Raw genomic sequence first — 23,559 nt, forward strand, 5'->3', positions numbered from 1 at the left:
ATTTCCATAATCAAAAACTATTTAATTCCTTTATTTGATCATAATTTCCTATCATTCCATCTCATTATACTTTACTCCTAAACTTATTCTTTGTCCTCACTATGACCTCCATTTTATCTACTCTTCAACATATTCATAAGCCATTACCCTGATACCCCTTCCTATTCTTGGTTCTTTAGTTAATCTGTTCATTCTTATACTATTACCATTCAAATCCCTTCCTTTAACTATGGATGAACCCATGGCTCTGTCATGGGCCTTGTAGAGGGCTGAAACTCCAAGGTATGCTTGAATCAGACAAAGAAGCACTTAAGGCTAATTACCTATTTGATTTGAGACAATGACTCTATTAGCATATATTTGGATAAATGGCTCTTCTCACTGTTGGTGCCTACTGAATGTTTGGTGTTAAGATTAACAGAGGCCAGAGGCACTTGGCAGCAGGACAAGGAAGAGAGAGGCTGGCAGCTCTGGACTCCAGGATCCAGGATTTTGCTTGACTGCCTCCCTCAATTCTCCCCTTAAAGAGGACTAATTCATCCTGATTCTGGTTCACCCCAAGGCCCTCCAGGGAGCTAACCCGTACTTTACAGACCCTTTTTTGTATTCCTATAACTGATGAGATATTGAGAGGCTACATCAACTTTCAAAATTGCTTTAACCTATATTAGTCTCTCTATGAGGTTCTAGTTTGGCATTACCATTAGACATTTTAAACTGAATAGAGTAAATGTGGGTGTGTGTATATACAAAAAGATATGTAATACATACATATATATATATACATATATATATATACACACACACACACACACACATATATGCATGAATATGTGTGTGTGTCTCAAACTCAACAAGTCCAAATCTAAATTTAATAGTTTTTCCTTTCAAACCTACCCCTTGTCAAAACTCCATTGTACTATTGATGGACTATACCTATTTATTAGCTCTGTATCCTTGAGCAAATAGCTGACCTTTTTTAGGTTCATCTATATAAGGATAATAATATATACATGTAGAAGGTACCTGAAAAGGTATACTTGGGGGAAAAAAAAAAGGATACTTACAACAAGATATTAACTCAGTGGAATTGATGAGATGATGGTTCTTTAGTATATACATAGTACTTAGAAGATGATGTAATGGTTCTCTAGTTCACACATTATCAGTATGACATAATGATGTAATTTTAATAGGGTAATTTAAGGCTGAGAAGGACTGGAAATGAGACATCCCATTTCTGACCATCCTCCTGGTAGCTCTCCTGCCTCCTGCACTCCTCCACTAAGATCAGGACTGTGCCAGAATAAAGACTCCAGACTCTATTCCTGAGCATTCTCGTAGTGTCTATCCTGCTGAGACAAAGGTCCATCTAAAGGACCTTTAGAAGGCTAGCCCAGACATTACATCTTGGCCCACAAACATGGGGCATAAGGACCTACATTCAGTTTGACTGACAAGATCATAAATTGGGCCTACATTCAGCAGTTTGACTGACATGATTGTAAGTTAAGTGGAGAAGTCCCTCTGACCCGGAAATAGAGTGAGTAAACTAATCACTTTCGTTTTCAAATAAAATGGGGCAAATACTAAGAAAAGAGCCTTCTCCACTCCAAGGGAAGTGTGTAGCAAACATAGTTAATAAAGGAGTAAGGTTTGTTGGTAACTTGGGAGGATCATTGGACTCTTAGATACATTAAAATGCATGTCTCCTTGGTCTTCCTAAGTGGAAACTAGTGGGAGAGCAATTAATTGAATATTACAATGATAATGTTCCTAATTCAATTCCTGAGTAAATATACTACATATAAAACATAATACATTTGGCTATAAGGTATTACATAAGTTCTAAAATAAGGAAAAAGGAGAAAGAGCAGGAGGGGGATAATACTGATAAAGCCACTGAAATCATGAAGAATTGGATAAGAAATAAGTACAGTACTGATGAAATTAAGGACTGTGGTGCTTCTCAACACCACCCTTAAGGCATTCCCCATCTCCTGACCACCATCCCCCCATCCATTTCACCATTGTGGGTCGAGGGAGAAGGAAATGAAGGGGCAGTGACACCATCACTACCACCCATGTAGCAGCTTTGTCCACCCCCATGACAAGATTACAAAAGGCATTAATTAAAACTAAACATGAAGGACAGGATAAATATGATTTAAAAATAGAAGCATATCCCTGTGATTGAAGAGTTTGAACTCTTCAAGTAAAGAAAAAAGAAAATACACTCCATTTAATCTAAAAATAATCAAAGATCTGAAAAAGGCTTACACTCTTTATGGGTCTACATCATCTTATGTTGAGATGTTATTAAGAGAATTTGGCTTTTGATGTTTTAACCCCTAATGATTGAAAATCTATAGCAAGGACATGTTTAGAACCTGGACAAAACTTCTTGTGGCTTTTTGAGTACAGTGAACTCTGTAGAATACAAGCCCAATGAAACAGGCAACCTGGATTTAATATACCAGTCACCTTTGATCAACTAGCAGATTTAGGCCTTTATGCAGACACTTTAGCACAAATTAATTACCCTAAAGCAGCATATAAGCAATCTATCAAATGCTGCTATTAAAGTATGTGGTACCCTCCCAGGAAGACAAGATAGAGGTGAAGCCTTCATGAAAATAGTGTAAAGTCCAAATAAACCATTTGCTGATTTTGTGGGACATCTGCAGACAGCTGTCATATGAATTATTGGTGAAAATGTAGCAACAGAAATTATAAGACAACTTGCTAAAGAAATGCTAATGAGATTTGTAGAAGAATTATACTAGGACTACACAAGGATGCTCTTTAGATGAGATCCTAAGACACTGCCACAGTGGGTACAAAGGCCTTTATACCAACGCTATGATACACATATTTCAAGATGGGAACATGGGAAGACAGGGTCCCTTTTGGCAAGGGACTTCCAGAGAGACTTGTCAATGCTTTCAATGCAGTAAAGTAGGGCATCTGAAAGTTCAATGTTGGCAGAAAAGACAGGGTGGGAGAACAAGACCCAAAATCCTATGTCCAAAATGCAACAGAGGCTTCCATTGGGCAACAGAATGTAGTTTGACTCGAGGAAAGGGAAGCAGGACTGGGCTACAGGGACCTAGGCAAAAAACACTTGGGAGCATAATAGCAGCTAATGTTACACCCAAAAAGTCTTTAGTTCAGTACTCTTTATAAGTCGAGAAGGAAACTGAGAAGGGGAAAGAGATTACAATTGGGGAGAATAGAGTAGTATGCAGCTGGGACTACTGAGATATTCCCTAGAGACATGAAATCTGTCCCTATGGATCCTTTGCTTCCAGGTACAGTAGGCTTGACCATTTCACCTCCTAAGAGTACTTGCAAAACAGAATCTATCCATACACTGATTTGGGAAAATGGAGAATGTGTAGCTAATATTCCAGTCACTAATACAGGCAGACAATATGTGACTCATAAACGAGGAGTAGTAGCAGCCTCAGGTTTACTGATACATACTCCCAATAGGCAATTTGGTGATATTTACCCAGCTTTTGACTATCAGCAACAGAATCCAGGAATATTCAGCTGACCTTCCTATGCTCACTACCCATGTAAATGGCATAGCATTGAAAAGGTTGGTTAACACATATGCAGATCTACCAACTGGTGCCAACTGGCCCAGTCATTGGCCAAAGATTAGGGCAGACACTATATGTATGGCATAGAAGGATTAATAGCAGCTGAAATTAGTGCTAACCCTCTGAGATGGATATTTGAAGGTAAAACAGGACTTTTTACTCCTTTTCTAGTAGAAAAAATCCCCATCAATCTACAGGGAAGAGATATCTTTTTTTTTTTTTAATTGAAATACCTATGTTATATTTTAAAACATTGACATGCCCACAATTTCACATTCATTGAAAATCCCTATAATTATTCCTAATTTTTTCAGATATTTATTTATTTTTTATAACTTTTTTTATTGACAATACATATGCATTGGTAATTGTTTACAGCATTATCCCTTGCACTCACTTCTGTTCTGACTTTTCCTTTCCTTCCCTCCACCCCCTCCCCTAGATGGCAGACAGTTTTATACAATATATGTGTGCAGAATCGTACATTCTCTTGTTGCACAGGAAGAGCTGAATTCAGAAGATAAAAATAACCTGAGAAGGAGAACAAAAATGCAAATAGTTCACACTCATTTCCCAGTGTTCCTTCTTTGGGTGCAGTTGATTCTGACCATCATTGATCAATTGGAACTGAATTAGATCTTCTCTTTGAACATATCCACTTACATCAGAATACATCTTCATACAGTATTGTTGAAGTGTATAATGATCTCCTGGTTCTGCTCATTTCACTCAGCATCAGTTCATGTAAGTCTTTCCAAGTCTCTCTGTATTCATCCTGCTGGTCATTTCTTACAGAATAATATTTCATAACATTCATATACCATAATTTACCCAACCATTCTCCAATTGATGGGTATCCATTCATTTTCCAATTTCTAGCCACTACAAAAAGGGCTGCCACAAATATTTTGGCACATGCAGGTCCCTTTCCCTTCTTTACTATCTCTTTAGACTATAAGCCCAGTAGTAACACTGCTGGATCAAAGGATATACACAGTTTGATAACTTTTTGGGCATAATTCCAGATTGCTCTCCAGAATGGTTGGATTCATTCACAACTCCACCAACAATGCATCAGTTTCCCAGTTTTCCCACAGCCCCTCCAACATTCATCATTATTTTTTCCTGTCCAACTTAGCCAATCTGACAGGTGTGTAGTGGTATCTCAGAGTTGTCTTAATTTGCATTTCTCTGATCAATAGTGATTTGGAACACTCTTTCATATGAATGGAAATACTTTCAATTTCATCATCTGAAAATTGTCTGTTCATATCCTTTGACTATTTATCAATTGGAGAATGGCTTGGTTTCTTATAGAGTCAATTCTCTATATATTTTGGAAATGAGACCTTTATCAGAACCTTTAACTGTAAATGTTTTCCCAGTTTGTTGCTTCCCTTCTAATTTTGTTTGTATTAGTTTTGTTTGTACAAAGGCTTTTTAATTTGATATAATTAAAATTTTCTATTTTGTGATCAATAATGATCTCTAGTTCATCTTTGGTCACAAATCTCTTCCTCCTCCACAAGTCTGAGAAGTAAACTATCCTATGTTTCTCTAATTTATTTATAATCTCTCTCATTATGCCTAAATCATGGACCTATTTTTATCTTACCTTGGTGTATGGTGTTAAGTGTGGGTCCATGCCTAATTTCTGCCATACTAATTTCCAGTTTTCCCAGCAATTTTTGTCAAACAATGAATTTTTATCCCAAAAGTTGGGATCTTTGGGTTTCTCAAACACTACACTGCTATAGTTATTGACTATTTTGTCCTGTGAACCTAACATATTCCACTGATCAACTAATCTATTTCTTAGTCAAATGGTTTTGGTGACTAGTGCTTTATAATATAGTTTTAGATCAGATATAGCTAGGCTACCTCCATTTGATTTTTTTTTTCATTAATTCCCTTGAAATTCTTGACCTTTTGTTTTTCCATATGATTTTTTTTATTTTTTTCTAGGTAATTAAAAGAGTTTCTTGGGAGTCTGATTGGTATAGCACTAAATAAATAGATTAGTTAGGGAGTATTGTCATCTTTATTATATTCACTCAGCCTATCCAAGAGCATTTAATATTTTTCCAATTATTTAAATCTGACTTTATTTGTATGGAAAGTGTTTTTGTAATTTTGCTCATATAATTCCTGACTTTCATTTGATAGGTAGATACCCAAAATTTTATGCTATGGACAGTTATTCTGAATGGAATTTCTCTTTGTATCTCTTGCTGTTGGATTTTGTTGGTGATATACAAAAATGCTGAGGATTTATGTGGATTCATTTTGTATCCTGCAACTTTTCTAAAGCTCTTAATTATTTCTAATAGCTTTTTAATAGAATCTCTGGGGTTCTCTACATATACTATCACATCATCTGCAAAGAGTGATAATTTGTTTTCCTCATTACTTACTCTAATTCCTTAAATCTCTCTTCACTTTTATTGTCGAGGCTAGCTTTTCTAATACAATATTGAATAATAATGGTGATAAGGGGCAACCTTGTTTCACTCCCGATCTTACTGGGAATGGTTCCAGTTTATCCCCATTACATATGATGCTTACTGATGGTTTTAAATAGATGCTACTGACTATTTTAAGGAAAAGTCCATTTATTCCTACACTCTTCATGTGTTTTTATTAGAAATGGATGTTGGATACACACTATGTTCATCCCCTCCATTCTTTGTCTCAGATATAATAGTTTTCCTTTGCCTTTTTGTGAGATGTAATATCCTCAACTTTACCCTTTTTCGGGTACAATTTCCTTTCCACCTCTAGTTGCTAGAATGAAGTATACATGTGTTCTTTATCTATCTTTTTAAAAGATTTCTTTTTAACTTTTTAGGTTTCTCTTAAGTTCTATAGATGTAGATCAAACTTTTTGTTTAGATCTGGTTTTTTTCATCAAAAACTGATGGCAATTCACTTATTTCATTGAATGTCCATCATCTTCCCTGGAAAAAAAGATGCTCATTTTTTCTAGCAGCCTGCAATATTTTTTCCTTCATCTGATAGTTCTGGAATTTGGCCACTATATTTCTTGGAGTTTTGATTTTAGGGTCCCTTTCAGTAGATGACCAATGAATTCTTTCAATGTCTATTTTACCCTCTGTTTCTATAATATCTGGACAGTTCTCTTTGATAATTTCCTGGAAAATAGTGTCTAGGCTCTTTTTTAAATCATATTTTTCAAGAAATCCAATTCTCAGATTTTCTCTCCTAGATCTATTTTCCAGGTCTGTTGTTTTCCCAAGAAGGTATTTGATATTTTTTCCCATCGTTTCATTTTTTTTGGTTTTGCTTGACTGATTTCTTGGTATCTCCTCAAGTCATTCAATTCCATTTGTTCGATTCTGATTTTTAATGAGTTATTTTCTTCACTCACTTTTTTATGTGTTTTTCTAATTGTCCAATTGAGTTTTTAAAGTGAGTTGTTTTGTTCTATGGATTTTTTTTCCATTTTGCCAATGTTATTTTTTAAAGAGCTATTTTCTTTTTCTAACTCACTAATTCTGTTTTTCAAGGATTTGATCTCTTTATCCACTCTATTTTTAAATGAGTGGGATGACTTATCCAGACTCTCTTGCCAAGCTTCCCTTTCCTTTTCCCATTTTTCTTCTAGCTCTCTTGTAAGAGCCTTTTTAATTTCTTTTATGAGAGTCTTGTATGTTGAAGACCAGGTCATATCCCCCCCCTTTGGGGATTCATCTGGAGACAGTCTGTATTTAGTCTCCTCAGGGTTTAAAGTCTGCTCTCTATCCATATGGAAGCTATCAATAGTTAAGAGTGTGCTTTAATTTTTTGCTCATTTTGTCAAAGAAGAGTCAAAGAAAACAAACTAACAAGAAAAACAAATGGTCTGCTTTTTTTTTTTTGGGAGGGGGGCGCTGGATAGTATTACCAAGCTTCCTCTACAGACTGCAGGGGGCAGCAGCAAGGCACCTGCAGGACAGCAATGGCTGTGCTCTGAAGCTCTGAGACTCTGAGAGTGTGTTGAGTGAGATACTCTGGGTGGGTGTGGTCAGGTCCTAAGAGACCCTAGCTTTTCCGGATTATAGTTTTCACCCCCTGTGTTTTTAGCTTCTCTGCTTGTCTACTGGCTGCTGCTAGGGCAAAGTAGCTATGTTAAAGCTCTCCCTGAACAAAAGACTGAGATAACCCCACCCACTCCCTCAAGTCTGCTCAGCTATGAGCTGCCTGCCTTACTCTGTCTGCTGTGCTGCCACTCCCTACCTTCAGTTTAGTTTGTGCCCAGATCTAAAACTGTCCCCACCCATGAGCAAAAACAGACCTTTTCTGGCGAATTTCAAGGATACCTTCTCTTGGTAAGTATTTGTGGGTTTTGTTTTTTTTTTGTTTGTTTGTTTGTTTGTTTTTTTTTAGTTAAGCACTAATTCTGAGGCTTGTCATGAAATAAATTATTCTGAGAGAAAACAGGGAATGTAAGTAGACATGTATGTCCTCTCCACTATCTTGGCCAGAAGTCCCGGGGAAAAGACATCTTACAACAGTTAGGATTACAATTGAGTATTTTGGCTTTTTAAGGCAGGATTGCTGTTAAAGGCCTGCCTGTACTCTCACCTGTTCCCATTCAATAGAAAACTGATACAACATGTGGGTACAACATAGACCCTTACAAAATGAAAAAAATTCAGGCCTCATTAGATAGAATACAGGAGCAATTTGACCAAGGACACTTATAACCTTCTCTAAGTCCTTGGAATTCCCCTGTATTTGTTGGAAAATGGAGGATGTTGACTAATTTAAGAAAAATAAATGAACTGATGGAAACTATGGAAACTCTTCAGCCTGGACTTCTATCTCCTACTAAATTGCCTAGAGAATGGCCTCTTTGGATTACAGACATTAAGCACTGTTTCTATTCTACCGTAAGATATGAAGAGATTTGCTTTTTCAGTACCCAGCATTAATTTAGCTGAGCCTTATAAAAGATATGGACAGTTTTGCCACAGGGAATGAAAAATAGCCCTACTATATGTTAAATGTTTGTTGCTGCTGCTCTTACTCCAGTAAGAAAAGCTTTTCCAAAAGTTATATTGTTACATTATATGGATGACATTTTGAGGTGTGCACCTGAGGAGCAAATGTTAGAAGTAAGTATGTCTACAAAAGACTACAGAAACACTAAGGAACTACAAATTGCATATAACTCCAGAAAAAATTCAAAGACACAGTCCTTTTCAATATTAGGATATGAAATATATCCTAAGATGCTTACAGTACAAAAACTTTCTTTAAGAACAGAGAAGTTGAACACCTTAAATGACTTTCAGAAACTGATAGGAGATATCCAATGGATGTATCCAGTGTTAGGCTTAACTACCTATCAATTACAACGTTTATATGAAATTTTAAGGGGAGACACTGCTTTAAATTCACCACACCAGCTTACAAAAGAAGCTCAAGAGACTTTTGAGAGATGTTGAACTGTCTTTATCCAATGTGGTTGAGTTACTCAAAAACCCTTGGAAATAGCAATTTTTGCTACAAAAGAGGCACCCATAGCAGTCCTTCATCAAGGACACAGTATGATAGAATGGGTGAACCTCCCAACACAACCAGAACAAAGCCTTCCCCTTACTCCTTACCAGGTACTTGTGGCTAGAATTTTATTAAAGGCCATTAAGCTAGCAGTATTATCTGGGTAAAGATGTGACAAGACATATACATTTCATACAAATGCACAAATTAATGTATGCTGTGAAACCATCCCAGAGTGGCAAATTTTATTGGCCACAGCTCCAAATTTTACACATGGGTCTCCATTAAAGATAACCCAACTATTACATAATTGGCAATGGTTTTTTGAAAAAAAGGTTTCTAAGGTTCCAACTATCTTTACATATGCATCCAAACATATTATTTGCGCTGTATACTCTCATAACTTAACTATAAAGAGAGTAGTCAGAACTCCTTTTCAGTCCACTCAGCAGAATGAATTGTACACAATCATGCTAGCTCTTATTATCTAGGAGATATAAATATAATATCTGATTCAGCTTATTCAGTAGGTGTGGTACAAAGAATGGCCACAGCCCCCCCCCAAAAAAAAAATCTGTAGCTTCTAGTATATATATATATCAGATAATAAGACTTGCATATACTTCTAAATATTTTTCACACTTTTGTGCACAGTATCAGATTTTCACATCAATGGCATACCTTTTAATCCTCAAGGACAAGCAATAGTAGAGAGGAGAAAGAGAGACATTAAGATGCTCCTCCAAAAACAAAAGAAAGGGGGAGCCACATGTAACCCTTGAGAACTTTTAAATTTAGCTCTTTATACTATTAATTTTTTGATTTTTTGATAAAGATGCACTGGCTCTAGCAGACAGGTTTTATAAATCATTGGAAGGGCAGAGTCCAGTTGGAGCAGCTCCACTATCTTTAGATAATCACCAAGTGATATGGAGAGATACAGAAAATAGTGAATGGAAGGGACCAGATAGGTTAACTGTTTGGGAGAGAGGGTTTGCTTGTATCTCTACAGATGGAGAAGGAATAAGATGATAGGTGCCAATGAGCCATATTCACCTTGTCCATTGGAGGCAGAAAAGACCCTTGAAACAAAGAAGACGACACCCAAGAAACATCAGGTAGTTCCATTGCTAACTGTGTCCACCACTGAAAGAGCAGTTATGACAATTGACTCACGAACATCAAAAATTGTCAGTGAAATTGCTGCAGGACTTCAAAATCTGCAGGGATCATTGGATTCCCTGACACATGAAGTAATGGACAATAGACTGGTTTTGAACTATCTCTTGGCTGCTGAATGAGGTATATGTGTGATTGTTATTTATATACCCTCTTTCTAGGGCTTATGGACATGTATATTTCCTCATGTTGATCCATGTTGTTACATCACTATTAACCTGTGTTATATTACTATGTGCTTGTGTAATACCTTCCATGCTGATGGATTTATGTATACCTGTTTCAAGTAAGATCCTTCAGCCCAGAGGAAACTTGCTAACAATATCTGGTTTGACTCCCCATATCCCTTGGGTGCCCACCTCCTTTCCTGAGAAGTCAGGGAGGTTGTGATCATTTCCCTTTGGTTTTTTTCACTTCCCTTCCTGAGAAGTCAGGGAGGGCATGACCACCTGTGTTCTAAAACAAAAGAAAGCAGATGTAAAGAGCTGGAACTCTGAAAAGATATACTTGAAAAAAGGATACTTACAACAAGGTGTTAACTCAGTGGAATTGATGAGATGATGGTTCTTTAGTATACATATACTCAGTACTTAGTATGGTGATGTAATGGTTTTCTAGTTCATACATAATCAGTAAAATGTAATGATGCAATTGTAATAGGGTATTTAAGGGCTGAGAAAGACTAGAAATGAGACATTCCATTTTTGACTATCCTCTTGATGACTCTCCTGCCTCCTACACTTCTGCACTCCTCCACTAAGATCAAGACTGGGCCAGAATAAAGACTCTAGAGTCTATTCCTGACTATGCTCATGGTATCAATCCTCATGAGACCAAGGCTTGTCGAAGTACCTCCAGAAAGCTAGCCCGGCCATTACATATACATTTCATCAAGTTGTGAAGATTTTCTTGGTCATCCAAGTATCATCTTAAGTATCATTCTCTTCCCCTCTTCTTACCCCACATATTTAACCAATATCTTATCATTTTTGCCTCAACATCTCTCATATTCATTCTCTAGTTCCAGCTCCCATTACCTTTTCCCTAGCTTCCTAATTGGTTTCCCAGTCTCAAGTCTCCTTCAATTCCAGCTGCCAATGTAAATTTTCTAAAGCATGGGTTTGAATATGTCGTTCCTCTACAAAATGAACTCTAGTGGTTCCTAATGCCTGTAATATCAATTCTTTTCTTTAAAATTGTAAACTTTTCACAACTTACTTTGCAGACAATGTACATTACTCCCCTCTCCATAATCTCTAGTCCAGTCAAATTGGCTTCCTGTTCTTCTTCATACATAATGGTTCACCTCATATCTCTGTGCATTTGCATTGGTTGTCCTCTAAGCCTGGAATACCTCTGTAATTCCACTTCTTGGAATACTTTAGTTTTCTTCAAAGCTTAAGTGTCACCTTCTGCATCAGGTCTTTCCTGATACTACCAGTTGTTAGTGCCTTCTTCATCAAAACTACCTTGTATCTGTTTTGTATATATTTATATATACATGTTTATTCTCCTATTAGAATGTAATATCCTTAAGGATAGATGGTCTAGATTGGAGATGTCAAGTTCCCTCTTTGCCTCCTGTATCAGAATAAAATATAACTTGGGAATATTAACAAAATAAATAAAAATGCAATAGAACATAGATGTCAATGTGTGGTTTTCTAAGTTAATATGAAATCACAGGGATCCTTGCTTAGGGTTCATTGGGGCCTTTTTCTGTTTGAATTTGACAACATTAGCCTATGTCATCTTAGAAGTGAGGTTATCTGATGAAAGAGACTAGGGGTTAAGATGGAGAAGGAGAAAAAAAGAGAAAAGAACATATGAAATAGCTCCTATGGGTAGTGTGTGAATAAACAATGTTCAAATAAATTGTTCTGCAACAATTTAGGTTCACTGGATTAAAGACAGTATAAATTTGTGTTCTAAATCAAGTGTGATTTTATGATTGTTTTCCCAGTAGTGTTTGTTTCCCGGAGTAGAAATTGTCTTTTTTGTTTCAAGAATCACAATTAATTAATAATTTTAATTAATAAACAATTTTTTGGAAGCAAGGCAGATAACATGCATGTCTTTCATGTACCTGAACTACTGCATATAATTCTCAAGTTACATCAATGAAATTAGAGATGATCCAGAGGAGAATACATGAAGATTTGAATGAAATAACGAAGTGAAGTGAGCAAAGCCAAGAGAAGGGAGAGAGTTTGTAACTTTAAGTATAACAAAAATAATCTGATTTAATTTTAAAAATTACTGCTCTGTATTTAATCTGGTGATAATTCTCTATGAATTTAACTGCTTTGGTCTTTGAACAGTTCATCATCAGAACCATACTAAAAGCCTTTTAATAGCTCAGTAGAGCCTCTTAAGATTTATATTCCATTAGCACAATCTCTAATTTAGTGGAGCTATTTTAGTGGATACAGATCATACCTAAACTTAAAACAAACTGACATTACCTCATTTTTTGACTTTAAATTTGATTTTAACATCATCTCTAAAGCTACTGTCCTCTTTTCTATACTAAGATATTACCAAATTTATAGTTAATGCTCCTTGACTCAATTCCTGTATCACCACTTCAATACCTACTAAAATTATTCTTTCCCAAGGTTACTTTGGAGTTCAATTCAATGAACTTTTTTTCAATCTTTAATCTCATTGACTATTCTGCAACATTCTGACACTGCTGATTCACATTTTCTCTCATTACTCCTCTCCTTCAGTTTCTACGTCATTCTCTACAAGTTCTCCTACCTCTAAGTTACTCCCATTCCTTTGTAAACTCATCATAGTCCTCCCAAATTCTTAAATATAGATGTTCTCTAAATTTGTGTCTTTAATCTTCTTTCTTGTCCCCTTTTTCCTTAGCTGACTTGACTATTCCTTGTATCTTCAGTTATGACATCTATGTAAATGATTTGTCATCTCTATCCCTTGAGGCCCTGTATTTCCAAATGCCTACTGACATCGCCAATTTGATGTTAACACAAGGATTTCAAATTCAGTATTAGCCTCCAAACAATTTGGCCTTCCCTCTAACTCTGTTATGCCTATAATGGCACCAGAATCCTCCAAGATACTCAGGCTTGAATCTTCCAATTTAATTTTAATTCAATTAGTTGCCTCTACAATTTTTGTGTATCCAGTGCTTAGCAGTGCCAGGTTTAAAGTAAATGCTCACTGACACACACTTGTTCCTTATTTTCAACTTGCACTGCTACTGCCCTAATTCAGGCATTTGTCATCTCTCTTCTGGACTACAGTAATAGTCTTTTCACTGCTTTTCCTCTCACCAATACAACCTTCATACTGTAGAGTAATTTTCTTCATACTCTCATCAAATAATTTGATTAAATCAATCAGATAATCAAATTTATAATATAATAATGCACATGTATATAAAAATTTAAGCTTTGTGAGGTGTTTTCTTTCTAGTATTATCATTTTAGACATGAAAAAAACTAAGATTCTGAGCAGTCAAGTAATGACCATAATGACCACAGCTAATAAGTATCTTGGCTAATATTTGAATCTAGGCCTACCAATCCAAGAAAAATACACATTTCTCTCCTTAAAACTCATCAGCAATTCACATTTGTCTACCAAAATGTAATAAACTGTTCAGTCCAATAATGATGGCTGGATGGAGCAGTCTTTTTTTCATAGCACTCTCTCCCTTTCATATATTTTATATTTTAGCCAAACCAGATGACTCATTATCACCATTCTTGTCCTGGCCTCTCCTATATCAGAACCTTTCCTCACATTCTCCTCCCCACCCCCACATAGACAGCCTATGTCTAGAATCTATTATTTTCTTTCCCTACAGTTCTACTCATTTAAAATCTTTCCTTTCTTCAAGCTTAAATCAGGCAAAAGTTCCTCCATGAAATACTCTTCAATGTCTCTTCCCCCATATAAAAGAAGTCAAACTGCCTCAAATTTATTATTTATATTGTCTGGTTCTTTGTATTTTATTATATTCATTCAGAACTCTTGTCTTCCCAGAAATCAGCCGGAATCAGGATCACTAAACGTCTTTATTCTTGATCTTTTACGGTCAAGGTCAGGGGCTTAGGCCTAGCAATCTCACACACACCTTCCTCCTCACAGGCCAGGAGAGACTGATTCAGCATCCACCTCTCAATCTCTCTTCCTCTTCCTACTCCTCCCACACAAGTCACTTCCCCCTCTTTGTCCCACCAATCAAGTCATCACAGAACAGCTGGGGAGGGTCAACCTTCAAACAAGTTAATAGGGAACTGTCCAATTGGCAATTAGTTTCACGTGCTTCATTATCCAAGTGCATTGCTCAGTTCTAGCCCTTTACAATATATGACTATAAAATCAATGGCAGGGCCTTATGCCTTACTTTATTTTCTGCCTTATGACATGAAAGACAAAATATCGAATCGAAAATTATATACACTATATTATCAACAACAGTCACATTGGTTGAGAGGATAGTATCCAATTATTCCAAGGTCCTTTTCAGAGGATTTTAATTAACAGATCTAAACCAGCAACTTTAGTCTTCCTGTTGTTGAGAGAAACCACTGTACATTTTTTTTAAGATGACATTTAAAAATGTCTTAGATATATTTTGCAATGATATACAGAATTTAAAGGAAGGATCAGTAAGGAAGATCAGCTAGAAAGCTATTACATCAATTGAGGCATGAAGTAGTAATAAAGTCTTAGGCTAGAGTAATGCACTTAACACTGTACCTGGCACATAACAGGTACTTAATAAATGTTTGTTAGCTATCAGTAGGAATGGAAAGCAATAAAAATGTATTGTCACTGTCCTCAAATGACATCCCTTTAGAAAAAAGTAGAACTTGAATGATATCATAGTGGTTAATGTGCTATCAATAATCTTCTATTACTTAACTGGCAACCAAAGACATGATTCCTACTGAAACCTAGCAGTATCAGGAAATAATTCAAATTGTTCCACAATTGAAAGCTGTCATAAATAGTCTATTTTTAGTTCAATTAATAAGTGTCAGTCACACCCTTTTAACAGACACTGATCTGTTAACAAACAAACAAACAAACAAAAAAAAAAAAATCAACCTCCCTTAGGGCTGGCTACATCACAGTTTAACATCTGCATGAACAATAGATGCAGGTGTTCAGATTACCACTCAGAATTAACTCTTCACAAGACACATACCCTATTCCTTTCCATGGATTAAATTACCTAGTTTTCTATCCGATTTAATGAGTTATAAGGGAGAGGAGAAAGGGTAATTCTAATATAGAAAATAAGTGTGGAGGAATGATTGATTTGGAGATGTAATATAAATTTGCTGTACACACAACACATTATATATAATTATATGTGTATATGCACATGTACGCACACATATATATGTATATGTGTGGGCTTGTGTGTATGTGGATGAATGTATATAATTTTGCCTCAAAATTTAATAAAATCAAATCATGTGTTTGCACCGTATTTAATACATTGTGTATTAAAGTATCATTAATATTTTGTTGCTTCCTGAACTAAATACCTTGTAGTAGAAATCAAGGAGCAGGAGCACAAAGATCATCAGTATCAAAAGAAATAATTTTATTTTAAAAGCAGTGTTTTTAATGAGTAAACAGAAATTAGACTACCTTTACCCTTAGCCTTCACATAGCAATTTTGAAAAGCAATCAAATTATTATTTTATATATCATTTTTTATTTCAATTTTGTACAAAATAGTGCAAGATGACTAAAAGTTTTGCCAGATTTTTGAAAGATATATATAATTGGTCATTTAAATAACTCTAAATTACTTTATACTGAAAAAAAAAGATTTCATAATCAAAAGGAAGTGAAATGAAATACCCCACTGTAAAAGCAAATAAAATCTATGTCTGAAGAACTGTGAACCCTAAAGCCTGAAGCTAAAGATTTTCTAATGAGGACACTTGCTAATTGCACAGTTTTCTAAGAGAGCTCAATCCTGAGCATTGATATTCTTGACAAATTTAATAGTTTTCTCAACATCTACAAAATACAATTCACAGTTTTCGATGTGTACCATCTAGAGAGAAAGATGCTCAGAAGAATCTGATAGAAAAGTAGAAGGCTAGCATTTAGCCTTATGAATGAAGAACAACAATTATAATTGGCCCTGAATAGAATTTCACTAGATTGAATTTAAGAGGTAAGAAGTACTTAATGACATTAAAGAAATTTAAGTAAATGTTAACTGAAAGTGGACACTCTTCCAAAAGATACATTTAAACTTTGTTACTGGGAAAATAAAATGTCCTGTTAAAAACAGCATCACATGCTTGTTTTAAACAGTTTTTCACCGTATTGTTTTGTGTTTCAAGACCAATGAACTTAGACCAGATGACAGAATCTTATCTATCACTATATTTCTTCCTAATCAAATTCATAAATTAAGGTAACTTTCTGAAATTCTGACCTTTTCTGTTTCCATATGCAAATGACCCATTTGACTGGATTAGAGAGAAATGAATCAACAATTACAAAAACTATGCTGAAATAATACTTTATATTTGAAAATGGCAAACCACCAGTCAGCAAATTTAAATTAGCAATTATATCCTTATCCAGATTTTTAAAAATTCTTTACTCCTGTCTCACTCTTATCAAAAACTGATGCAAAAGAAATCCATCTTCAAAAAATATCAATTAAGTGGATGTCAAAGACAGAAAAAAAAATCATAAAATTCAACTTCTTCATGAAATGAGCAAGCTTCAAGATTTTAATTTTACATATAGTTATTCTCTGAGAGAAAAAATTATAGTCTATTAAAACAGAACACTAAAAAGTCATTAAATATTTTTGATGTTTCATTTATTGAAGACACTGTGGAAAACAATAGAATTATCTATTGTGAAGTAGATGCACTGACATCATAAAACATAATTGCTTTGTTGCCCAGGCTTATTATGTCATCAAACTTAACATGCATATAGTCACAACATAACAGAGTACTAAGAAAGTTATTTTTTTTTTTAAAGTGGAGTTCTTTTAAACTTGGAATTTTTTAGCTTGGAAAAAAAGAATAAGAAGATGAAGAGGATTAAATAATTATGGTTAAGTGGTGTGAAGAGAAATTAAGAAAAGGACTCAGATTGGCTATTCTCCATTTTTTTCAGAGGACAGTAGGGAGGAAAACTTCTTAATCATGAATTCCTGAAAAAAAATGCTGAATTCCCGAAAAAAAAAATGCCAAGAAAAACTGAGTAATCTTTCTTGGATACATGGATGATTAATTACCCGTGTTCACAAATGTTTAAAATAATTAATTCACTGTTAGTGATCTGAATGAACTTTTTCCTTTTAATGAGAACAATGAAGAAATCACTTTCAAACTGCTAACTAGTAGGCTGTTTTTAGGAGCAGCTAACAGCCCAAAGGATTCTAGAAAGGTTTTCTGCTCCTTTCCCATGCTGTGAAGATTGTTGCTCCTCTGAACCACTAGAACTTTGTTACTAGTTAACTTAAATTTCAAAGAAGAAAACGGTCCTATTCTACATAAATGAGAAACACTAAGCATTCTACATTACTCTGTGAAATTTCCCTGAATGTAACAAGTACTAAACACTTGTTACTATAAGTATACATATAAACATATATGTGTGTCTTTACACACACCTAGTATTTCCACATGAGTATGATTACTCCTGTGATTAATCTGTGGTTGACTGGGACGGTAGCCAATAGTGACTTGGTTTTACAATTCTAGTGAATAGCACCTTCTTTTAACCCTTCAGTAGCCTAACTGGAAGGTCACAGTATCTAACTTCTTTCTCTTCAAACCAATCCTCTAGTCTAACTCCACCAGCCTTCACACCCACACCCACCGCAAGCATTCAAAACTCTTCAACCTTTTTATCTTTGCTCTTCCCTAAGTCCCAGATTTTAGGCAAAGGTCCCAGCAAAGCCCTCTAGGAGCCAAGCCTCGGTCCCCAAGCCCAAACCCACAGCTGTCACATCCTCCCCACTGCCTTTGGCCCCTAACCCTTGACCTAAGGCGCCCCGGTCCCAGGTGCTCGCCCGTGCCCCTGTCCTTGGTCCTCTGGCTCCATCCCACCACCTTCCATCATCCCAAACACTCTTCCCCAATAAGACACCCCCCTCCCCACAGCGGTCCCCCGCCCCCGGGGCGGTACCTGAAGTAGTAGACATCGCTCTTGCCGGCACTGAGCCCAGATTTTCGGATCACTTCCTCCTTCTTCCATCCGGGGGGGAGGGCCGGGCAGTCCATCCTCTTCCCGCTCTCCGGGGCCCGGGGTCCCCTGGGCCCCGGCCCCGCGCTCCCAGACGGGGAAGGGACCGGCTCCCGCCGGGGGGCGCCGCCGCCACTGCTGCTGCCGCCGCAGCCGCCGCTGCCGCCGCCGCCGCCGCTCGGGGGACGGCCGCGGCCCCGGCCCCGTCCCCGACCCCGTCCCCGGCCACGGCCCCGACCCCGGCCACCGCCACAGACGCCGCCGACGCCGCCGGCGCCCCGGCCCGCCTGCTTCCACCGCCCCCGGCCGCGGCCGGCGCCGCCGCCGCCCCGAGCGACTTCCCTCCGCACGCCGCTCACCGGGGACGGGGCGAGCGCGCTGCCCTGACCCCCCTGCTCTATGGCGGAGCCGCCGCCAGCGCCGCTGCCGCCCGCTGCGCTCTCCCCCTCCTCCTGCTCCGGGCAGCAGCGGCCTCCCCCCGGGTGCGCGCGCATCCAGCCCCCTCCCCAGCCGGCGCTGCGCTTCTTCCGTAACCGAGCCCTTGGAATCCCGGAGACCCGCCCCGCCCGCGGCGCGGCGCGCGGGGGACGCGCGCGAGCATCATAGAGCGGGCGCGCACCAGAGAGGCCCTCCCGCCCGGGGCGTGGCCTCGGCCAACGCCTCTCAGGTCCTCCAAGCGCCCTGTACTGCCATATTGTTCCCGCCCCCTCGAAGCCCCTCCCCTACGCTCCCTCCCTCTCGCCCCCACACTACCCTCCACTGGGCGCGCTCCCGACTCCGGAGTGGAGGAGGGGCGGGAACCGTTTATGGGGCAAGTTCAGAGGCCCTGAAGCAGCAGTCGACGTTTTTAGGATTTTATCAGTGTCTCTTCATCTGCTTCTTCAGTTTACTCCCAGTGAATAAGAGAATGACAAGAGTTTGCAACTTTTAAAAAATCAAGTTGGCAAGTTCAGGATGATTATCCCTTCTCCTGAAAACTTTCTTTTCACATTTAAGATCTCAAAGCACTTTAAAAGAGCTGGACTTGAGTGGAAGAAACACTGAAGAGGAATGGCCGGGTTATAAATTTAGAAGGTCAAAACTGGAAGGGATCTTAGTGGTCATCTAAATCAACTTTCTCATTTTACAGATAGGGAAACTGAGTCCATAGGAAAAGGAAGTAACTTTTCATAGGGAACTAGTTTTAAATAGTAGGATAAGGATTTGAACCTAGATCCAGAATCCAGTGCTTTTTTTTCCCCCACACTCTACTGGTTCTAGAGTTGTGCTAAGAGTAAAGGTCTACTAGTAGCATATTTGTATTTAATGAATATATTTTAATTTAATGAGTAATTTCATGAATGAAAATATCTAAATGCTTACTCTGAACCAATTTGATTCTAAGCACTAGAGATTCAAAAATAAAAAGCAAGATAGCCTTTGCCCTCAAATCACTTACATTTTAATAAGGAAGAATACAAATATAGGAGATTGTGGAGTTTGGACAATTACTGACTTTTCTTCTCCAGGAATGGTTGTGTGAGTTCAATTATTGTTCTCAAAGCTAGAAAGTTAGGGGTGTGACATCATGGAAAGAGGATGGCCAGAAATCATCTCACTATGGCCCTGTGTTTTGTTGAACTCATCAGGAGCTAAGGGTCCTGCAAAAGCACTGCCCCATGCCTTTTTTTTTTTTTTTTTTTTGTGGGGAGGGGGGTACTTTCAACAAGCAAGTTAGATAGGAAAATAATTAGTATTTACATACCACCTACTATGGTGTTAGGTGTGTATAGGGGGTTCACAGAAGACTAGCACTTCTGCTGTGAGGGATTGCTGAAGCCTTTTCCTGGGTAGCGGCCAATCTACCTTTGGTGTCCACCTAAATCACACTCTAACCTGTGCCTCCAAGGAGTTGTAGCATGTATAGTGGCCACACCCAGTAAAACTGTCTGGGCAGACTGGCTTAACCAGGTTAGGGTAATCAACAGGCTTCAAACTTGTCTATGAATTAGGGGGATGTCTACCCCAAACATGTAAAGATCTCCCCAGGGTAGAATGAGGTTATGAGAACAATTTGTTCCAACAACAATGAAGAGAGCTTAAATAAGCTCTGTAGAACTCTTAGAGCTTGATCAGACATTCCACCCTGAGCCATGTCCAGTCATTAACTTTTGTCTTCCCCCTGGACTTCTCTGACTCTAGAAGAGAGAATAAAGCTGACAATATTGTGCAACTCTGCCTCCCTTAAATCTAATTCACCCATGAGGCAAGACATTATCCAGTGATGTCATTGACACTTTTCAAAAATTAAGGAGGAACAACAACTATGTTCCAGGCATTGAGAAATGCAAATTTTCTTATTCCCATTTTACAAATGAGAAAACTGGAACAGGAGATTAAATGATTTGAGTTGTATAGCATCAGTAAATTAAAGAGCTGAATGGAACCTTGATGTTTTCCTTCAAATGGGACCATCCCAAGGAACTGCTTACTGCTTCTGGCCAACTGAATGTATGACTCAGAAGTTGGATCCTTTAGAGATAACAAGCTACTAGCTGCTTCCAGACATCTGTGACTCAGTGCTGAACCACTTGGATTTGAGATGATGAAGTATCCCACTTACCACTGGATAGTTTTGAGTAGAGAGTTTAATTCAATTGCATTTTATTTTGAGTTTTAGTTCTATGGGAAATATTTTAAAATTCAGAACAATTAAAGTTCAATAGTCTATTATTCATGTGTAAACTAGTCTTTTGAACACAGAAATATATTCACATATGATTATTCACCTTTCTCTCCTCCAGACCCTAATCCACACTTGCTTTTTTCCCAAATTTATCTGCAGACTGAAACTTGGGAATGTGGCATATCATCAGTGAGGGAGGAGTGTCCTGGTAAAGATAAGAAAAAAAAAAAAGAAGAAGTCAGCACTTAACTCATTTGTGTCAAGAACTGACTATGCATACAATATCATACATATATAATAAAGAATGTTTTTTTAGCCAGAATATTAGTGTAGGTGGAGGACTGGGGACCAATTTATTGTTTATTTTAAAATCACTCAAGAAGTAATTTAAATTACACTCTGGTTTTATAGGATCATAGATTTAGACATGGAAGGGACTTTAGAAATCATGTAATATAGACCACTCATTTTACTGAAAGGAACACTATGATCCATTGAGATCAGGTAATTTGCCAAAGACTAAATCTGTGGTAAATGACAAAACCAAAAGATCAGTGATCATAATTAAGAGGTATGTTAGCTAACAGTTTACTAAATCAGCAATATCCAAAATGTTGCTTCAAAATGAACTTTCAAGATGAAATTCAAGAACCTAGGATTACCTCAATTTTTCAATCAACAAAGAAGTTTTGCCAGTTCCACCAAACTAAAGTTCTGAGTAGAGAGACCCAAGAGTTTTGTCTATTACTTATGAATCAACCTGCCTAATTATAAATAATTGTCACCACATTTGCCACAGGTTGGCAAATTCTTTAGCACTAACAATTCATCAAGAGAGTCTACTAATGCATAAAGGGATTGTGATATGTGTTGCTGGATTATGAATCTTGGAAGTATGGAAATGTAAAATTTCAAAGAATTTAAGATCAACTAACATTTAAATCAAATTTCACATTCTGAAAATGCATCTTTTAAAAATATAGTTTTACTGTATTAATCATCTTCTCTAGATAGATACAACCAGTGCTTGAGGTGAAGAAAAGAAACCCAAGCGGTTTATTCCCTCTTCCCAACACTTATCAGCATCAGTAAACCTCTGTAACTCCCAACTCTTGGCAAACTCTCCAGTAATCAGTTATTTCAGGCTTAGGGAAAGGATAGTAACAGTGAAACAAAAAGGCTAACAATAGGAAACAAAAAAAAAAAAAAAAAAAAAAAAGGAAAAGAAATAAGGAAAGGAAGTAGAAGGGGAAGCAAAGATTTTGAAACTGTGTGCTAGCTATCAAAAGTGAAACCAAAGACTCAGAGTTCCACAATCTTATAGTCAAACTTATTCTGTGGGTATATAGAACTATGCAACACTTGTCACAGATCACAAACAATGTCAAATATTGTAGAATAGATAGAAATAATACCAATTTTATTATAGTTATTTAATTTATATTTTAAATTATGAAATTAATTTTTATTCCTTTCTCATACTGGTTTAATTTTATTGTGAATATGCAGAATGAAACAGTACCGCAAAGTAATATAAAACCAGAGATAATTCAAAATTAAGCAGGAGAGCAACAAGGTTTCTGCAATATAAGGAAGAACTCCAGTAAGTTTGCCCTGGTTAAAAAGAACATCTAGTCAGAGTCAGCAAAGGACTTTGAAACATGGGAATGGCAGATGAGAAGATTACAGAGGAGGAAGCAAATCCCTTTCCATTTCCATACTAGTCACTTGCCTTAACGGGGATGTACTGGAACAAGTTTAAACTGATTCTAGATCTAGTTATAAAATTTTCATTGTGAGCTTTTAGACCTCAACAATCTGCAACTGCTACAAACAAGGGTTTGATTTATTATTTTATTGATCATGTATATTTTTTAAAAGTGATGAAGAATGTTAACTATTCAGTTCAAAATTAAATTGTGTCATGCACACACTTTATTTTAAGGAAAGCAGTTCCATAAAACATTTATTAGCATCCCATGTAATTTAAAGCTTGATTAAGTATCAAAAGTGATAGAAGTGTCACTAAATATTAAAAAGTAAAAGCTCTTTATAGCAGTGATAATAAATCAGAAAGCCACTTGGCTGTAGATGGAAAGAGTTGGTGGATATAAAAGTACTAAAAAAAAACAAGGAATCAAATAAATATGAGATGCTACAATTGCTAATACTCATTTCTATCCATTATACCATGACTATTACCACCAATTCAATTACATAAGCATTTATTGCATATATACATAAATTACCACCACTGTTACTATTAATAATAATGATAATTATAAAAATAAAAATCACATATCAGAACATTCAGTAGCATGAAAGTTCAAACAGCAAATAATTTCTGATTTATTTATGGCTGCATATATACAATCAGAGGGC

The 23,559-nt window shown here is 37.0% G+C and overlaps 1 protein-coding gene and 1 long non-coding RNA gene across 2 annotated transcripts in view; both read right to left on the reverse strand.

Annotated features, from left to right (window-relative positions):
• The window catches only part of MBD2 (methyl-CpG binding domain protein 2), a 71,715-nt gene extending 52,648 nt beyond the window's left edge, over positions 1-19,067 (reverse strand). The window contains exon 1 of the mRNA XM_074279394.1: positions 18,456-19,067. Coding sequence (XP_074135495.1) covers positions 18,456-19,006 — 551 coding nt within the window. The 5' untranslated portion in view covers positions 19,007-19,067. The remainder of the gene's footprint in view (positions 1-18,455) is intronic.
• Positions 19,068-21,131: 2,064 nt separating this feature from the next.
• LOC141549666 (uncharacterized) overlaps positions 21,132-23,559 on the reverse strand; it is a 63,028-nt gene continuing 60,600 nt past the window's right edge. The window contains exon 4 of the long non-coding RNA XR_012484410.1: positions 21,132-21,382. This is a non-coding gene — a long non-coding RNA (uncharacterized LOC141549666). The remainder of the gene's footprint in view (positions 21,383-23,559) is intronic.

This window comes from Sminthopsis crassicaudata, chromosome 1 (assembly GCF_048593235.1).
Source record: "Sminthopsis crassicaudata isolate SCR6 chromosome 1, ASM4859323v1, whole genome shotgun sequence".
Classification (NCBI taxonomy): domain Eukaryota; kingdom Metazoa; phylum Chordata; class Mammalia; order Dasyuromorphia; family Dasyuridae; genus Sminthopsis; species Sminthopsis crassicaudata.